The sequence below is a fragment of the Sminthopsis crassicaudata genome, chromosome 2, assembly GCF_048593235.1.
Source record: "Sminthopsis crassicaudata isolate SCR6 chromosome 2, ASM4859323v1, whole genome shotgun sequence".
Lineage (NCBI taxonomy): Eukaryota > Metazoa > Chordata > Mammalia > Dasyuromorphia > Dasyuridae > Sminthopsis > Sminthopsis crassicaudata.
In genome coordinates this window covers 254,859,247-254,878,444 of record NC_133618.1, presented here as the reverse complement: position 1 = coordinate 254,878,444, position 19,198 = coordinate 254,859,247, and the positions used below count along the sequence as shown (strand labels likewise).

Genomic DNA, 19,198 nt, shown 5'->3' with positions numbered 1-19,198 from the left:
AAAATTCAAGCAGTATGAGTGAAATAATTGAAGGAGCCACACCATTATGTAGTAAAGTTCTGCCTAAGTTTGCCTTTATAATCAGTCTCTTTAAGTTTTTTTTTTTAATAATTTCTTCTCATTCTCTACTTCTATACTCAAAAAATTCTCTAAAAATCCAAGTTTTTTTCCTTTATAATGATTCTCAGAAGTGTGTATGTATGTGTGACCAAAGACAGCTATTTATTCATTATATAAAGTTTATTTATAAATCAGGAATTACTGCCTGTAATAATTTATAAGATCTGGAGGGAGATATTCTTACTAAACTTATTATCCTTTGAAAATAACACTTCCCCAAATCATCCTAAATAAGGAGCATGATCAAATTTAAAAGGTAGTATTAAAGAACAAGGCAATTACCTATCTTTTATTCAGAAAGCACTGATAGTACAGAAATATTTTCAGGAATTTTTATGTATTTCCCTATAAACTAAAATAGTTTTTAATATCTTTCAGTGTTCACTTAAATAACTCTTGGCTTGTTATTTCTTCCTTCTTTGTTTCACTTTTTTTTTTTCCAAAAATTCCCAGAATCTCATCATTGGAATAGGAAGGAATTGCTTCTGCATCCATAACAAGTTGTTATCCAGTCTTTGCTTATTGACTAGTGAGAAGGTCACTCTCTACCTAGATAATCTGTTCTACTTTGAGATAACCCTAGTTGTTAGAACATTTTTATTTATAGACAATGAAAATGTTTATTTCTGTAACTTGTACTCATTGCTCCTGACTCTGCCCTCTAGAAAAAATTGTATAAGTCTTGTTTTTCTTCAGTATGACAGTTCTTCAAATACTCTTAAGACAGATATCTCCCTTGAAACTTCTATTCTCCAGGTTAAACATCCTTTTTCAATCAATTCTCATCTGACATGGTTTCAGGTTTTCCATTTTATTTATTCTTTCTTTGAACAGGATCTAGTTTTTCTATGCTTCCTAAAATTTGGCTTCCAGAATTGAAAATAGAAAATAGACCCATATGGGTCTAACCAAGACAGAGTACAGATAAACTATCACTTCCTTAGTTCTGGATAACATACTTCAATTAATGTGGACTGAGATAAAAGTGGAGTGATTTTTTTTTTTGTTTGTTTGATTTCATTTTGGTTTTGGCTATTGCACTGCTAATGCATATTTTATTTATACTTCATCAGAATTTCTAGATTAATTTGGCATTTATATGACTAGCAACAATAACAAATTAACTGTCTTTCTCATCTGATATTTGTGAACTAATTTTTTCCATCCATATTATCGCTTTATTTTTATATCCCTCTTTACTAAAAGAAACCAAACTGTGCTGCTTAATAAGGATGACCTTGTTGAGAAAAGAGGAAGTAAAGAAATTTTTTTTCTTGGAACTAATAGAAAATTTGAAAGAAAAACTCTTTAATTGTATTATGTAGCTTTTATATCTATTTTACCTAGCAACTTTAATGTTAAGAGCTGATAGACAATATATTAGGTTAATAGATTATTTCATTTCATCTCTAACTTTGTAGCTATCCAAGAGGCTTTTGAGGGTAGGGAAATGAAATTTCATTAAAAAAAATTTCATTTGTGAAAATGAAATTTAAAAAGAGAAAACATAAAGCTCTTTGTGCCTTCTGACCCAGAACCAAAAAAATCTGGCTCTTCATAGACCAGGATTAGGCTGGAAAGTGTTTCACAAACTACTTTTTGGGTTGTGTCACCACTGAGAATCTTCTCCAAAAACATTAAAATTTGATTCATTTTACTCTTTCCTGACAATTTTTCCTAGAAATATGAAATATACCTTGTATCTAGGTTCATACCGAAAAGCTCAAAGAGCTCTCACTTTCCTTGTAAGCACTCCAGTTAACAATACATTGAATATAGAACAAGTTTTGTTTAACATAACTTTGAAAAAAAAAAAAAACAGAGAAAGGCCTTATACCCAAGCCCATAAACAGTCCAGATAATTTCCTTACTTCTCTGTTGGACCTTCAGTTTTCTCGAAGAAACTATTCTGTGGTTGATCCCTCCCTCCTAAATGAATGTACTTGAGATTGCTAAAAAAAAAAAAAAATCAATCCCTCCCCCACTTCCACTAGTGAGTCCCAATTTCCCCAGGGATCTAACACTATGCTTATGCTAAGGCTTTCTCATTAGGGAAATAACTAAAGATCACTAGAGATTTTACATTGCCTACTACTCAGCCCTAGCTCCTAGATCCTCTCTCCATCATTCCAATAACTTGGCCTTGCCCAAGCTTGTTTCAGGATTTTTCCACTTTTCTAGAACATCCCTATTATTCTGCAGCTGCTTTTGGGCACTATCATCTTTATGGCTCTGTGGTTTCCAAGAAGGGCTGCATAGATACACAAGCTTCCTTCTAGAAAACAGGAACCTAATCTTTGAATCCCTTCTCTTTTAAAAAGAATGTGTGACTGTGACTCAATCAATAATGTTCAAATTACGTGACTCATGAGTTCTTAATGAGATATTATCAAAGAAAACCAAGTCTTGCATGTTAGCAGTCATTTTTGTACTTTCACTTGGAAGATACACTCAATACCAGATCTCATCCCAAATATAATTTTGTTAATCTTAACCACGCAGCTCCTGGACATAATCTCCACATGAAAATAAAACAACAACAACAAAAAAAACCCACCCTAATCTTTATTTTTAGCATGTTTAGAAATGTTTTCAAGAGAGGCTAAAGTAGAGCAATAATAAAAAGTAGCCCCTGATACTAAAATGAAAGGGCATAATTTAATTTTTTTTAGCATAGAGATAGTATTATCAATTATCATGATCAAATTATCGATTTAATATATGACATTGAGTTTGAGCTTGAAAATGTAGCAGCTTCTTAGAGCCACAAATAAGAGTTAGTACCAGGTGAACAAGCAGTCCTGAAAACGGCTCGGCAAACCGTCAGATCAGAGATATTCCCTGAATACCCATATACCTCAAGCTTTGTGTCTGTGTAGATATTAGTTGTCCTTTTCTATTTTCATTCAAACTCTATGTATAGGGAAAAGGCAATTAGATGTAGAATAAATATAATATAAACTGTTTTTTTATCTAGTGTTAGAACACATTGGCTTTAATCCCAGGTCTGCCATTTATTCACTGCAATCTCAGGCAAGTCACTTTACCTTCTACACTACAGTTTCCATAAAAAAATTAAGAGTTTGGGATAGTTAGCACCAAAGTCTATGATTGTGATTTAAAAAAAAAAAAATTATCTCGCCTCTACCAGCCCTGAAGGAGGACCTGAGTTCAAATGTGGTCTCAGACATTAGCACTTCCTAGCTGTTTAACCCTGAGCAAGTCACTTAACCCCAATTACCTCAGCAAAAAACAAGAAAGAAAGAAAGAAAGAAAGAAAGAAAGAAAGAAAGAAAGAAGAAAGAAAGAAAGAAAGAAAGAAAGAAAGAAAGAAAGAAAGAAAGAAAGAAAGAAAGAAAGAAAGAAAGAAAGAAAGAAAGAAAGAAAGAAAGAAAGAAAGAAAGAAAGAAATTTATCTTGCCTCCCACTAACCTGCCTCCTCCAGTGGAGCAATTTTTTTTTAAATCTGAAAAACAAAATTTTCAGTACATATCAACTTAGTTTGGCAAAACATATGTCAGAAAATGTATGTCTCTGCATTTTAAATTAATCACTTTTCTTTCAAGAGATGAGTGATATGTTTCACCTTCATTCTTTTGGACTCCTTAGTGCATCGATCAGAGAACTAGCCTTTCAAACTTGCTTTTCTCTATAATGTTATCATATAAATTGTTCTAGTTCTGTTCACCTCACTCTTTTATCAGTTAATGAGAGTTTTCCCACTTTCTTCTGAAATTGTCCATTTCATCATTTCTTATGACACAAGAATCCATTAGATTCCTATGCCACAATTTGTCTAGCTATTCTCCACTAGGAAGCTATTCCCCAAGTCTAATTTTTGGCTATCATGAAAAGAGCTACTGTAAATATTTTTGTCCATAAATTCCTATTCTCTTTCTTTGATGTCATTGGCCTCTGTCAAAGAGTTTAGGCAGTTTGCTTCACATAATGAGTTTGTCTCAGGTATATGTAAGTGTATACCTGCAAGAGAAGGATTTTTAGAAATTGACAAATGGAATTGATTTTGTTTTTTTTTTTTTTTTTTTTTTTTTATTATTATTATATATATATATATATATATATTTTATAATATTATCCCTTGTATTCATTTTTCCAATTTACCCCCCCTCCTTCTATTCCCTCCCCCCGACGACAGGCAATACCATACATTTTACATGTGTTACAATATAGTCTAGGTACAATACATGTGTGCGAATATCACTTTCTTGTTGCACAATAAACATTAGAATCCGAAGGTACATGCAACCTGGGCAGACAGATATTAGTGCTAACAATTTTCATTCCCCTCCCAGTGTTTCTTCTCTGGGTGCAGCTACCTCTGTCCATCATTGATCAACTGGAAGTGAGTTGGATCTTCTTTATGTTGAAGATTTCCACTTCCATCAGAATATATCTTCATACAGTGTTGTTGTTGAAGTGTACAGTGATCTTCTGGTTCTGCTCATTTCACTCAGCATCAGTTGATTTAAGTCTCTCCAGGCCTCTCTGTATTCCTCCTGCTGGTCATTTCTTACCGAGCAATAATATTCCATAACCTTCATATACCACAATTTACCCAACCATTCTCCAACTGATGGACATCCATTCATCCTCCAGTTTCTAGCTACAACAAAAAGAGCTGCCACAAACATTTTGGCACATATATGTCTCTTTCCGCTCTTTAGTATTTCTTTGGGATATAATCCCAGTAGTAGCGCTGCTGGGTCAAAGGGTATGCACAGTTTGATAACTTTTTGGGCATAATTCCAGATTGCTCTCCAGAATGGCTGGATTCTTTCACAACTCCACCAGCAATGTATTAGTGTCCCAGTTTCCCCACATCCCCTCCAACATTTGTCATTATTTGTTCCTGTCATCTTAGCCAATCTGACAGGTGTGTAGTGGTATCTCAGAGTGGTCTTAATTTGCATTTCTCTGATCAGTAGTGATTTGGAACACTCTTTCATGTGAGTGGATATAGTTTCAATTTCTTCCTCTGAGAATTGTCTGTTCATATCCTTTGACCATTTATCAATTGGAGAATGGTTCGGTTTCTTATAAATTTGGGTCAGTTCTCTATATATTTTGGAAATGAGACCTTTGTCAGAACCTTTGTTTTTAAAAATATTTTCCCAATTTGTTACTTCCCTTCTAATCTTGTTTGCATTAGTATTATTTGTACAGAAACTTTTTAGTTTGATGTAATCAAAATCTTCTATTTTGTGATCAATAATGATCTCTAGTTCTCCTCTGGTCATAAATTCCTTCCTCCTCCACAAGTCTGAGAGGTAGATTATCCTCTGTTCCTCTAATCTATTTATTATCTCCCTCTTTATGCCTAAATCATGGACCCATTTTGATCTTATCTTGGTATATGGTGTTAAGTGTGGATCCATATCTAATTTCTGCCATACTAATTTCCAGTTTTCCCAACAGTTTTTTCCGAATAATGAATTTTTATCCCTAATGTTGGAATCTTTGGGTTTGTCAAAGATTAGATTGCTATAGATGTACCCTTTTTTGTCCTTTGTATCTAATCTGTTCCACTGATCTACCGGTCTGATTTTGGTTTTTTTAATGAGAATAGAGCACTGTTCTTTGATTATCAGTGCATCTGAGTTTGGTGGTTGCTGTTCATAAGCTTTGCCATTTTAGCTATTGATGCAGTTTACATATTAGTTTCATTGAAGTATACTGTGAAAAAACATGAGAATTTTTCTTATTCAGGCTTAGCATTAGATATTTTGTTTCTAGAGGTTTTGCTATGAATAGAAATAATGTTAATTTAAAGTTGGAAATGTTTTAAATAAATTAGCTTTCCTATATTTTATTATATTAAATAATATATGTATATTTTCATATATTAGGATCAGCTCAGAATTGTGTATAGAGGTCCACTCTTGAAGTCAAGAAGGACTTGTCTGTCTTGCCTTTTACATAGACTTTCTGTATAATCTTGGGGAAATCACTTCATCTTTCAATGATTCCAGGAAGCTTTTTAAGATCTGAAGTTGAAAAACTGCTGCTGGTTTGCACTGACAGGGTTTTAGTTACCAAGAATTCCCTAACTTAAAATCGCAGTTCCAGGTGAAAAAAAAAAAAAAAAGAAATTCTCACATCTTTGGGGATGGGAGAAAGATTTTGTTCTTTAAAGAATTTCATTATTGCATTGCATTTTAATAGAATTTTCCTGAAGAGTTATGTGTTTAGGACAATGCCTACACTATGATATATCAAAAAATTGTTCAATAACATCTACATACACACACAAAATACCACTTTACATCTCAACATTTAAGTGTTTTCATTAATGAATTTGTTGGTCCTTAAAATACTGCTATATGGTATTTACGATTTAGTGGTAAAATTGTCTCCTCCCACAAAGGAGGATTCATTAACATACTAACCCACAAAATGATAATATGAAGATAATAGATTTAGGCTTGAAAGGACCTTAGGAGTAATTCAGCCCATCCCTCTCATTTTGCAGATAAGGAAACTGATGCCAAAGGGATGGATGGTATTATCCAAGTTTACCCAAGTTTTAAGTAGCAGAATTGAGATTAAAATCTGAGAGCTCTCATTCCAAATTCAAAGCTTTCCTTCCTGCCTCATGCCATCTATTCATTAACACAGGGCCAGCGAGACCCAAGAAATAGGTTCAAGTCCCATAAAGAATGGTTACATTTCCTTTCTTCTGTGTCCACAATTGGTGTCCAAAGCCTGAGAAGTTATTTTTTTTTAAATATACTATCGGCCACCTGGAGATGTGAATGAAAAGCATGACTGACTCAGAACAAAGGCATTCTCACCTCTGAAAAAGTAACTCAGACTCGTGTCTTACCACCACATGTGGATCAGGAAGGTCAGGAGTGTTATCTTACATAGAAAAAACACATCATTATATCTGCATTTCTCTGGTTTGGTTTTATCTAATACTTGGTTTCACACATACTAAAAATTAACTGAGTACAAAAATGTCATAAGAATCCAAGTGCTAGAACTTGGTGCTACTTGAGTACTTTTGTATTTGATAAGATGCTCCATATTATTTATGAAAAGTTGTTACAAATTGCTTGGTTGGAAGAACGTAGTTCAGACTATTAATCAGTAAGATTAATTAGTAAGAGAGACCCTGAAAATCTCTTCAGAATGTCTTTAAAAATGGAGTAGTCTGTGGTCTAAATTATTCTGAATAAAAACATAGAAATCCCTAATGAATTCAATTCTGTGGATCTGGATAGGAAACATTTTAACTTTTGCTGTAGAAATTTACACATATATGTTTATGTTTGTATGTGTGTGTATAACATCTTTTCTCTACAGAGTTTTCCTGAAATTGTTTTTTAAAAAAGATATAGACAACTTTACTTTTCTTTAATAATACCAGAGGTAATGAAAGATCCTACACTATTAACTTACTCTATGATAACTATAAATGTAGAACTTGGTTCTCTATATTCCTGTTGTTTAAATTTATCTCTGTTGTTTTGCATCATTGAATTTGAAAATGCCTGTTAATGTCCTTTCACTCCTCTAACCTTTTGCCTTCCCTTCCTTAGGTTTAATTGGTAATAATGTGATTTCTAATCTAACAAAGTTTATTAGTATGAGCAGCATTTGACACATGGTCTATATTTCTCATTGTTATAATCATTACTATAATCAAGGACTAAATACATTTGGCTTCCCATTAATATTTTTAACACACCACTAAGCACAGTGGAGATATTGTGGAATATAGGGAAGAAGACACAACCACTAACCTTAATGCTTGACTGGTATCAAGTTAATAAAGCACATATAGCATTTTTTTCCTTGTCAGAATTTCTTGGCTCTAAAGATTTTATAGACAGACAGGGAGAAATAATGGGAAAGGGGGAGGGAAGGTGTGAAAAGAAAGGAGACAGGGATTGTATTATTGTAGCATAAAGAGTGTCTGGGGGGCAGCTAGGTGGCGCAGTGGGTAGAGCACCAGCCCTGAATTCAGGAGTTCAAATTTGGTCTCGGACACTTGACACTTCCTAGCTGTGTGACCCTGGGCAAGTCACTTAACCCCAGCCTCCAAAAAAAAAAAAAAAGAGTGTCTGTCTATACCAGTTTTGTAAGATGAGGCAGGTAATATTGGCTTTAAATATTTTAATTTAGATAACATTAAACTACATGACTAAAGGTACAGAGCAATTGCATATTAGAGTTCTATTCCGAGTCATTCAGAGAATTTTTAGAAACTGCTGTAGTTTGATTTTTTTTGTGGATAAGCACATTGATTTGGTCATTTTAGTCAAAGATTCATGCTTAACTTAGTAATTGAAAGTAGCAACATATCATCAAGCACTAGCCACCTCACTCGGAGGTCTTATTCATTTATCTTTTAATTTGATTTTGTTGATTTCCATGAGCTAAGACATCCTAACCTTCAGAAGTAAATATTAAAAACATACATTTAATGGAAACACTTGCTGGTTCAGTGGATAGAGTGCTGGGCCAAAAGTCTGGAAATCTGAATTCAAATGTGACTTCAGACTCTATTTGTTGTGTGACCCTGGGTAAGTCACTTAATTCTGGTTGCCTCAATTTCCTCATCTGTAAAATGAATGGGAGAAAAAAATGGCAAACCACTCCAGTATCCAGTGACCCCAAATGGAGTCACAAAGAGTCAACATGACTGACATGAGTGAACAACAACAAAATGGAAACACTACAAAATACTACAGAAAAAAACATAAGTTTATCATGGATTCTGTTTATGTAGAAGTCATTTGGGGATTTTATCATGAGTTAAGTTCTAGTCAAATCAAGAAATCTCTGAGATCAGGAACAATAGTTGGTTTTATGCAACAAACTAAAAAGGAAACATCCCCACTGAATAAAGCATGTTATAAGAAATTGGCTTCTAGCATTTGGAGATTCCTAGATACATCTGTGTTGAAAAGGTCCTGTGGAATATTTCTGGGATAACATGAACAAAAATTACACAGGTTAAGAAAACATGTTGGAACAAAATTAATCATATTAAGGAAAGCACACATCCATGGTATGTCATGCGTGACTTGTACTGATACAAATGCTATGATAGAAAGTCAAAGGGTTGTGTTCTATCTATAAAAGCTCTTTGAGAAGTTATGAATTGGCTGAAAATGTGGATTGGTCCGTGGAGTCATTCTTTTTCAAAGTTGTTTTTCTAAAAGAGTAAGCATTTCCCAAAATATTTATCGAAGGTATCTCTTAACTTGATTTGAATAAAGTACCTGACTTTCCTGCCTTAATTGGATATGAAAATATATCATGTTCCCTTTTGTTCTGTAAAGGGGAAAGATTTCTAAAGGCATTACCAAGGATTTTTTAAAAACATTATTAACATAATTCTAGATATAGCTGGTTAAGAAAATCAACAAAGCAGTTACATTATTTGTGTGAGGGGAGCCCTCTCTTTTCAATCCTCTTTTCTCCAAGATGCCAAAAAAACCCAACATGAATATTTAGAAATGAATTTGGGTGTGAGAGAAACAGATGTGTTTTTGTTTGTTTAGGGATGGGAAGATTTTGTCTTTGTTACCATTTTAAAAAATAAGTCTAGAAATGATAGATTTCATACTAGCATTTTCTTAGAACATAATTTGAAAGAATCTTAGGGTACTTATAGCTCAATATCAGATGAATACATTTGGAATACTTTAGAAAGTAAATTTTCTAAAATCAAGAAAAATAATTGTACTCGTGTTTTTCCAGTGCTGTGCAACTTTCTGTGCTATAACTCTCTTTAGTGACCATTTTGCTGCTGTGAGAGAGAAACCCCCAACCCAGACAACCTATGCAGAGACAACTGGCATTTTGGGTGGGCAAGCTGATTAAAGTTATCCAAAACCCCACCTCCAACAAAAACCCTGGCACCAGTGCACTGCTGTGCTCCCTCCCACTGAAAGAAGATAAAACTACAAGTGCTCATTCAGTGCCTTTCAGGGCCTTTTAAAAAACCACCAGCTGGTGCTAGTTCACGTGGGTGAGACTCGTTTCCTGTGTTCCCCAGGGCCTGGCACCAACTTGAATCGTTCATGGGGCGAATTTGATAGCAAAGTGGAAGCATCATCTCCCCAGCTGCCTTCATCACACCTTTCCAATCAGAGCCCCCCTGGGATCTACCATTCTGGTGAAATGTCACCAGAAACTATGATCAAGGGAGAGATGCCTCCTTCAGCTCAGGTAAGAGTAAAAAGATAGCTATGGTTTTTAGCACTGGGTTTCTTTTACAAGCTGAGTACAGTTTTGTATTAATAGTTTTGGTATTTATCTCTGACTAGCAAATTTTAATTATATAGTATCAGATTAAACAGATTAAAACCCTTACTTGGATATGTTCCTTGACTGAATTTTAAAGTAATGTTTTAAGTCATATTATCTTATTACACACCTAACCTTCTCTTTTCTACATCTTCAATCAGGTTCTGGTAGAAAAAATAGCTACAGTTCTGTATTTTAAATTGTTAACTAGTTATTGTACTAATATCTGACTTGAAGTTGAATTGATCCTTAATATTAATGTAATTTTAAAAATTTGCCTTGAACCTAAACTGAGAAGAAAGTAAAATTATGTGAGTTGTGGAGCAATGGGTAACATTATTAGTATTAAAAGAAAATCTCACCTCTTAAAAATGAATTATCATCAGATATATTAAGACATTTTCTACAAAGACCAAAATAGTTTTATGTTTCTAACAAATCAACCTTTATTTATAATCTTCTGTACCCTGTGGAGAGGTCACCATCTGCCAGACTACGGCTCAACACAGAGTTTACAAAGAGAGCTTTTACTTATAAGATAAATGTTGAGCATATTTATTTGTTTTTAACCCCAAAAGCTTAATATAATTTTGGTCTTGAAAAAACTAATAGGCATGAGCTAGACATCCTCTTAAATGCTCTTTCTCAAAGCAAACCATAGTTTTTGGTGGGAAATTTTTGCCTACTATTAACACTTGGTGTTTGGTTCTTGTATGAGTTCATGCAAAATTAATTGTACTCTTTATTCACAGGCCACCTGTAAGAGGCTTTTCACCATGTGGCAACTGGACACTGATACAGGTAAATGGGAGGTCAGGCTAAAACTCATTTATTTCTATATTTCATTTTATTGTGCACTGGGAGTTTCTAACTTATGTATTTCTGGTTTTAGATCTAAGTGCATCAAGATCCGAAGATGTCTGTTTAAACACCAAAACCCTCTTTCTTGATCCTGGCTTGAATCAGAGAACACTGTGTGGCTTCTGTGGGAGGGTTCTGGCCAGTCCAGAAAAGCTAAGGGAGCACATCCAGAAACATGCCTTTTCTATGTTTCTCCCAATTGACTTGACTGATTATTCTCGACCTCTCATCAGTAGTTTGGCTGATAATGTACAGCCAGGTCAGCTTGACCGTTTCCAGTGTTCCAGGTGCCCAGCCAGCTTCACCTTGAAGTCCAATATGGATAGACACGAAAAAACAATTCACTGCAACCACAAGAAGATGCAGTGCTCTTGCTGTTTAAAGTTATTTCGGGACAAGACAGACCTGAACCGACACCTTTTATCAGTGCACTCAAGAGAACGTTCTTTTATGTGTCTCTTCTGTGGCAAGGGTTTTGGTACCCAGAAAAACCTTACCACCCATGTCAAAGTGTGCTACGTGGGCCCTTCCCAGGCAGTGGCAGAAGAGCTTTCGGCTATCATAGAACCAGATGAGGAAAGTAGTTGATTAATAAAATGATGACAGGGGAAGACAGAAAATAGCAAGTCTGGTGGGAGATGGACTTGAAGCTTGCCTTATTACTTTTAAATGATTAGCTTTCTATTTTGCAACCTTATATTCAGCTGAACCATGTTTATCATTAAGGGAAAACAATAAATGCTCACATGGTGGATCAGGAGCTCCTTTGGCTCCAGATGCCCGAGTTTAAATTGAATAACAATCAGCTAGGATCTCCAGCCAAGCTACTTTGTTAAGGTCCGACTCATCTAAAAGGATCTGAAAATGTGACTTCAACTGTGGGAGTGGGGTGGAGCCCGGTCCCTTTGATATTTGTAATTAAAAGTCCCATCATATCCTGGAAAACCAGGAGAATAGAAAATAGCCAAAGTGTATTAATTTTGTGAATGTATTTGCATATGAGATGCCCTTTGTATTTGAAGATATTGTTGGCAATGATATCTGACTTGTTATGACTGAGAAAACCTCTTAAGATCCAAAAGCCGTTCCCAAACTATTCATATGAGAATATTTCTGATAATGGTTCTTTGGGTTCTGTTTTTTGTTAGCTATGGTTCTATTAAATTGTTGTTCTATTCATTTAAGACAGGAATTGCATATCCTTAGAGACTGGAAGGAGTACAGAGTAACAGTTTACATTTGATTCAGCCTCCACAGTACAGAGGAACCCTGGAAAAAATCCAGGATAAGTTGTATGTGCATTTTTCAAGGGGGGTTAGGATACTATTAGATCTGGTTATCTTTCCTACAACTTTCCAATATATACTTCTTTCCCACCTTCCCTTAATTTTCCCTTTCTGCTCACATAATCAAACTCTCTTCTTTTCCTTTCCTCTTTCCCTCCTTTCTTCCATCAACTTGACCAGAACTATGATGATATAAGTAGCATCTATATAGTACTTTAAGGTTTGTAAAACATTGTACATGTTATCTTATTTAATACTCAGAATAACCCTATTTAGTAGGTGCTTTTATTATCTCTATTTTATAAATGAGGAAACTGAGGCTGAGTATGATTAATTGACTTGCCCAAGGTCACACAGTTAGTAGTGTCTGACAAGAATTTAATTCAGTTCTCCTTGACTCCAAGGTCCAATACTTGTACCCACTACATCACCTGCCTGTGCAGGGAGATCTTTCCAACACCTGGCCTCAGGGCCCAGAGGTTTAATTTATGCCATGATTCCTGGGCTATTTCATGCTGTCTATAGAATGCCTGATTTTTGAGCTCAGGTCTTTTCTGGCACGGAGAGATTATCTGAAAGTGGATAGAAGGGAAGGCTTGACTTTTTTTTTTCAAGTTCTCTCCTTTGTACCTCTTCCAGTTTATTACAATATTTGACCAAAAAATGATCATGGTGTGATGGTCTCTTTATATGTTGAAATGACCAGTATTTTCAGTCTTTCTGTGGTTTGAAATTTTTCTTTGATACAGATTAAATGCCTTCAGAAGTTTGAAGCCAATTATACAGAGAGAGAGAAGCTTTAATTTTTTTCTTATAGAGTTGCTTTACCCCACTGCCTCAGATATTATGATCTTATTCTACATTAATCACATAACCCTGTTCTGAAGCATAAATTTGAGCATTCTCAGGGAGGGAAAACAAACTATACTCCAAACAAGAGTAGTGGCACTAGTCTGTCTCCGAAGGAAAAGTAATTATTAGAGGTTAAAACTTTTCTTTTTTTTTAATTCACGTGGAAGATTTAAAGTAGGAAGTCTAATGATAATGAGGGTAGAATGGAGGCATTATAAATTGTCCTCAAGCTTGCTCCCAAATGGCATTTTCCTCCTACCAGTTGAGCTTTTCACTACCATGTAGGGTGATCTCCATGTTCTCAGTAATAAATGTTGTATTGATTTTCCAAAATAGTTTAAAATTTTGTAGCTCAACTGTACTTAAAAAGATAAATGAGTAGGTTCATGATGGTGGGAGAAAGGCAAAGATTTAAGGCACAGATTCCACAATTCTGTTAAAACATTAGAATCACCCATCTCATAGACATTAATGTAAGATCAGTTGGTTATTTGTCTTCTGTATTTCAGTTCTACTGAATTTCATTCTCTAAGGCATTAAATTTTAGAGATTTTAAAGAGAATCTATTTTTCAATATGCATTTGAATATTTTTAGAAAATTGTAAAGTGGCTTTTTCTCAGGGATAGAATTAAGAAAAAGAATATAATTTAAGGGTATTTATTACCACAAAGTTTGTTTCATCTTCTGATAACAATCCTATTTATACAACATCTGGAGGCACCAAAATGACAATGGAAGAAGGGTTGGGCTTAGAATTTGGGATTTAAGGAGAACCTGGTCTTAAATCCCAGCTCTGCCACTTAACTACTTCTCAGAGCTTTAGGCAAGCCACTTAATCTTTCTGATCTCAGAATTCCTCATCTGGCTAATAAGGAGGTTATCTGTAAGATCCTTCCAATTTTGCATCTGTGATTTAAAGTTTACAAAGCTCTTCAGTCACAATAACCCTGTGCTAGGAGGAGGGTCTAAAGATCTCCACTATACAAATGAAACTCAAAATATTTTAATAATTTGTCAATAGTCATTTCTTTTAAATCATCCTCTATTTTTGTCAAAGTTGAATATGGATGCCTACTCTTCCTTGAGACTGAAGAGATGATAGTTCATACTGAGATTTTCATGCTTAACATTTTAAAGTCTTTTTCTGGCACAAATTAATCTAATTGCAACTGAAAGCTTTTATACTGGATTTTAAAACCACAACAATCATATAGCACCTTAAAGTATACTATACACTTTATTGACAATGTCCCTGAGAGTGAGGTGGAATGTAAATAATATTATCCCCATTTTATAGATAAGGAAATTGAGTTACAGAGAGGTTAAGTGACTCGTGTAATATAACATACATAGTGTGGATCAGAAGTAGCACTTAAACTTAAATTCTCTGACTCTTAAAACACGGTCTTTCCACTTCAACATACAACTATCTCTCTAATGCAAATTTTATGGTCAAGTAGGAAAAATACCAAACTCTACTGGGGGTTTAGAAACCTGGGTTTACTATGTTGCTATCACTTAGTTTTTCTGGGCCTTCATTTCCTTATTGCAAAATGGAAGCTGAACTTCATAATCTCCAGGTCCCTAAATTTCTGTTCCTTTTGGATCTTGATGACCAGTTGTCCACGAATTGGTTTGCTACCAAAATTATGTAACTGGAGACAGGTTTGAGTTATTTGTATAATAGCAACTAAGGCCAATAAGAAATAGCTTGAGTGTGTAACAGCCTACAAATTGGGGCTTTATCCTCAAAAGGTATTTATGAAAGATAATCAGGAGAGAAATCTCCCATTGATATTTTGTAATATTTTGTTGAGAAGACTTGAAGGTATGGTCTGAGAGTTATAGTAAGTATAGTAAGATTAAAATCTTCAAGTTGTAAAGGATTTGCTTAGAGGAAAAAATTGTAGACATAATTCATTGATGCCTTGAAATGTGCTACATAAGTTTTCCTTCACAATAACTCAAAACAAATTTTTGAAATACAAGCACTTCATTTTCAGGGATTGTTTGGCAAAATATGGTTATTCTTTCTTTCCCCTTTAATGGAGATTCCTTAGGATTTTAATTTCTAGTAGTGCCTTAAGAAAAGATTCAGGGTTGATCATTTCATTTTAAGGTTGAGTGATTTGTGTAATAATGTGGCATCTCCAGCAACCAAGTACATAATGGGAATGTATAAAAAATAGGGCAAACAAGTTCTCCCAGAAGGGGGTACCAGAAGTTTGTATAGGATAGAAATCTGGCTGCAGAATTTGGGAATTTTTTTGCACAAATATCTCAGGACCTGTGGTCAGTTTGGGGAGGAAGGGAACTAAATGTGTGGCTTTTGACAAGGGTTGAATATATACTTTGAATTTGGCATTGACTACTAAAGCAGTATTTCTGTAGATGAATTCTAATTATAGATAAATGTTATGATCAAGCTTTCTTCATTATATAAACTTATGCCAAGCAAAATGTGATATTTTTATTATTGATTTGAAAAACTTAGACTGAATTAGACTGGAAATTCTCTCTCTAGAAAATTTTCTTTAAAAAATTTTCTAATATAGCTACATATTTTAATTAAGTGCCTTAGATTTCCAGGTGCTACAATGAGTAATTTAAAGGCTTTAAAAAGATTTTGGTGACATTCATCTTTTTTTTTTGTATACTTTGATTGGTGTTGCATTATTTGGTATTTAAAAGTTTATTCATCTGTGTCTATGAAAATAAAACTATGTGATACACAGCTCTTTCTAAAATACATTGACTGTAAAATAACCTTTTAAAAGGTGGTGCTAAATTATTCTTAAAATGCATAATCAATTTTAAATTACCTCAGTGATCTTGGTAATATTAGTTGAGAAAATAAAAAAATGTTTTATTTTTGGATACCCTTGTAAAATGCATGTTTTAAGTATGAAGTATTTCTAATTTTTTTTCAATGCAGGATTTTTAGGGAGAAAATGCTAAATTATCTCATGCCAAACTTTGTCAGATCAGTCAATCAATCAACAAATATTTTAGGAAATCATATTGATGATCCTAACTTTGTTAAGAAAAAAACACACTACTATATGATTTTTTTTCAGATTTGTATTATTTAATGTTTAACATATTCCAATTTTATGAAATTCAGAAACCTAAAACATGCAATAATTTAAAAATATTTTTGTATTTGAGTATTTATAAAAGTAGAAACAGAAAACATGAATGTTCTTCCCTTACACCTGCAAGTCAATTTTAATAAAGTAACTAAAACTCTTTCTCTTGTTTTGCTTTTCCCATCTGAAAATGGAAATTTTAAAATTTGTTGTATTAAATATTATCTTTAGATAATTTATGGTATCATTTGTTTGGTCATCAAATTAAGTCCAACAAGAGATTAGAAACTGGGAAAATGAAAGAAGACAGACATTTATGTTGCTTATTTTATCTTTATAAAAGCATGAGGTAGGGGTTACTGATTCTTGGTTCAAAGTATAAGAGATTATTTGAATTTTTTTCTTGAATAACAGGAAAAAAATATTACTGCTAAATCAAGAAAAGATCCACAACTTCTTGAGTGATACTATACTGTTGTATCTATAAGAACTTTACAAATAAAATTGGTATTTATGACACTGTCCCAGAAAATTTGCAGTATAGTTAAATCATTTCATCCCCTTGCATGTGCTTTATCCTACCTCCCAGCACAGACATGCTCCTACATGTATTTACAAATTGTGGTCTATCCATTAAAGACGGAAGAATAAAATAATACCTACATAGTAACTTGCATGCTCAAGTGGAGGAGCTCACTTTGTGAAGCCTAGTTGTGTCTTGGCTATTCTCATATGCTAAAAACCAATGAGGCCTTTTTTCTGCCAATCAATGAAAAACACTGATAATTCCCCATCCCTGAAGTGTACAATTATTCTAACTTGTGGCTGTACTTTCTACTAGTAGTTATTTGGCTATAAGCATTGTATACAGGATTTGGATATGATACGCTGCATTAAAACTACCTTGCTGTCCCATCTCTACTGTTATACATTGTGGTGGAATACATAGAGAATAGAAATTGGACAGTGTAGGACTTTTTCTTGAGAACCTTTAAAAGATGGAGGGGAGGGTTTTTTATTATTGTTTGGGATTAGCCATCCATCTAATTTATACTAAATAAGTGCCCTCCCACCTCTATCCCCATTACTATGTCTTCTGTGAAAGCAAACTGGATTATGTGTGAAACAGCATTACTTGGAAACTGTTTTATCTAGTGTCCTTAAAATTAAGCCCAGGGGTTTTGATGGATGAACTCAAACTAGTTCTTCCAAAGGAATTTGGGCTTACTTTGGAGAAGTTTGGGATACATAAAAATGTTATTAGTATTAAAGAACTCCTTCAGAAGCAAACAATTGGGTACAAAAACATGAAGTGACTGAGCTGGGCTTACTTCTTTTAAATATCTTATTACAAATGTCCTCAATGCTAACATGGGCTATATTGACCTATGTTCACTTCGCCTCGTATGCTTGTAACTGGCTGCTTTATGTAGACTGACTAATAATTGGTTCATGGTGAGCCATGAGATATGCCAGAATACAATGTTTTTGTTCAACCCATGTTAGATGTCTTTCCTAGCTGGCTTGTGAAGATCATCAGACATAGATTTTAGTTTCATGCTCTTTAAACTTGCTGATGGGTTTCCTAAAGTGTCTTCTTTAAACACCTACAAAACAGGGCAAATTGATTATTTAAGTTTAATATGAGACAAGGTCTTAAAACAAAGCACTCCACATTTTGTTTGTCACAGCATAAAATAAGTCATGGTTCATAGTTTTTTATATACATTTGATCAAATGGCTTTCACAGGCAAGAAAGTTATGTGGTGGACAATTAAGTGCCTAAAAAAAAAAAGCTTAGTAGCTAATGTATACTAAGCAATAGGAAAGCAAACATCTTGGGTACTAGAATATCCTTTTATTGATAATATTGGTGGCCAGGTCTCCAGGGTTAAAAATACTAGAGCTATAAATGTAGATTATTAAGCTCTTTAGAACTTGTTATACATGTGGCTTTGCCTGTGATAAAAGGCAACCATTTCTAGGTTGAAGAGAGCTTTCAAAGAGTCTAATCTGCTAATGAAAACCTATTAGGAAAGCAAAGGATGTAAGGTGAGCAGTCTCATTTGTACATTTTACATTTTTTCTTAGCATTTTTCCTAGTGAGCCAAGTTTAAGAAACACGTTAGTGTCCTGAGTTTTTTAACTGTAACATACCTCTAGATTTTTCTTTTCAATTCATTTGAACAAAGATTCCGCAGCACAGATATCTTGCTATATATCACTGTACTAGAATATACAGTGAAACTGTACTAGGCTATATAGTGAAACCACACAGGACTCTTCTTCAGTTTGTGAATTATCAGGTTCCTTTGTTCTCACTCATGGTGTTTGCCTTTGGACTACTCAATTATTTCTAAACTCCTAAATTAAAAAAAAAAGATGGAAATAGAAGATAATAGAAGATGGAAATAAAAGTCTAATTAATTTTGTTTTTGTTTAGTAGTTTGGTTAACATTCTTGCTAGGTTCCAGAGGTTAAGCTGATTGGCTAACAATATGCTTTTGGATTTCCTCTGGTTTTCCTTAACCTGGACCCACCTCATCCTTGTTGCCACCAATGGCCTGCTAAAATTATATTAGCATTGTTGCCTTTGAATTTTTGTCAAATACCGTAATCCATGAGATAGTCATCTGAGGTAGCAAAAAAAGACTTTTTAAGGAGACATTGGAAGATGATGTCTCTAACAGTACTGCATGTTCTAATCC

The 19,198-nt window shown here is 34.1% G+C and overlaps 1 protein-coding gene across 8 annotated transcripts in view; it reads left to right on the top strand.

The window, feature by feature from the left end:
* ZBTB46 (zinc finger and BTB domain containing 46) overlaps positions 1 to 19,198 on the top strand; it is a 160,494-nt gene that overhangs the window by 114,502 nt on the left and 26,794 nt on the right. For 5 of the 8 annotated variants that reach the window (XM_074288883.1, XM_074288882.1, XM_074288881.1 and 2 more), the window contains 3 exons: positions 10,151 to 10,323; positions 11,154 to 11,202; positions 11,294 to 19,189. The exons of the other annotated variants lie outside the window; for them this stretch is intronic. In XM_074288883.1, the coding sequence (XP_074144984.1) occupies positions 10,151 to 10,323; positions 11,154 to 11,202; positions 11,294 to 11,850 (779 nt within the window). In that variant the 3' untranslated portion in view covers positions 11,851 to 19,189. Of the gene's footprint in view, positions 1 to 10,150; positions 10,324 to 11,153; positions 11,203 to 11,293; positions 19,190 to 19,198 lie in introns of those variants that run through there. 8 annotated transcript variants of the gene reach the window in all.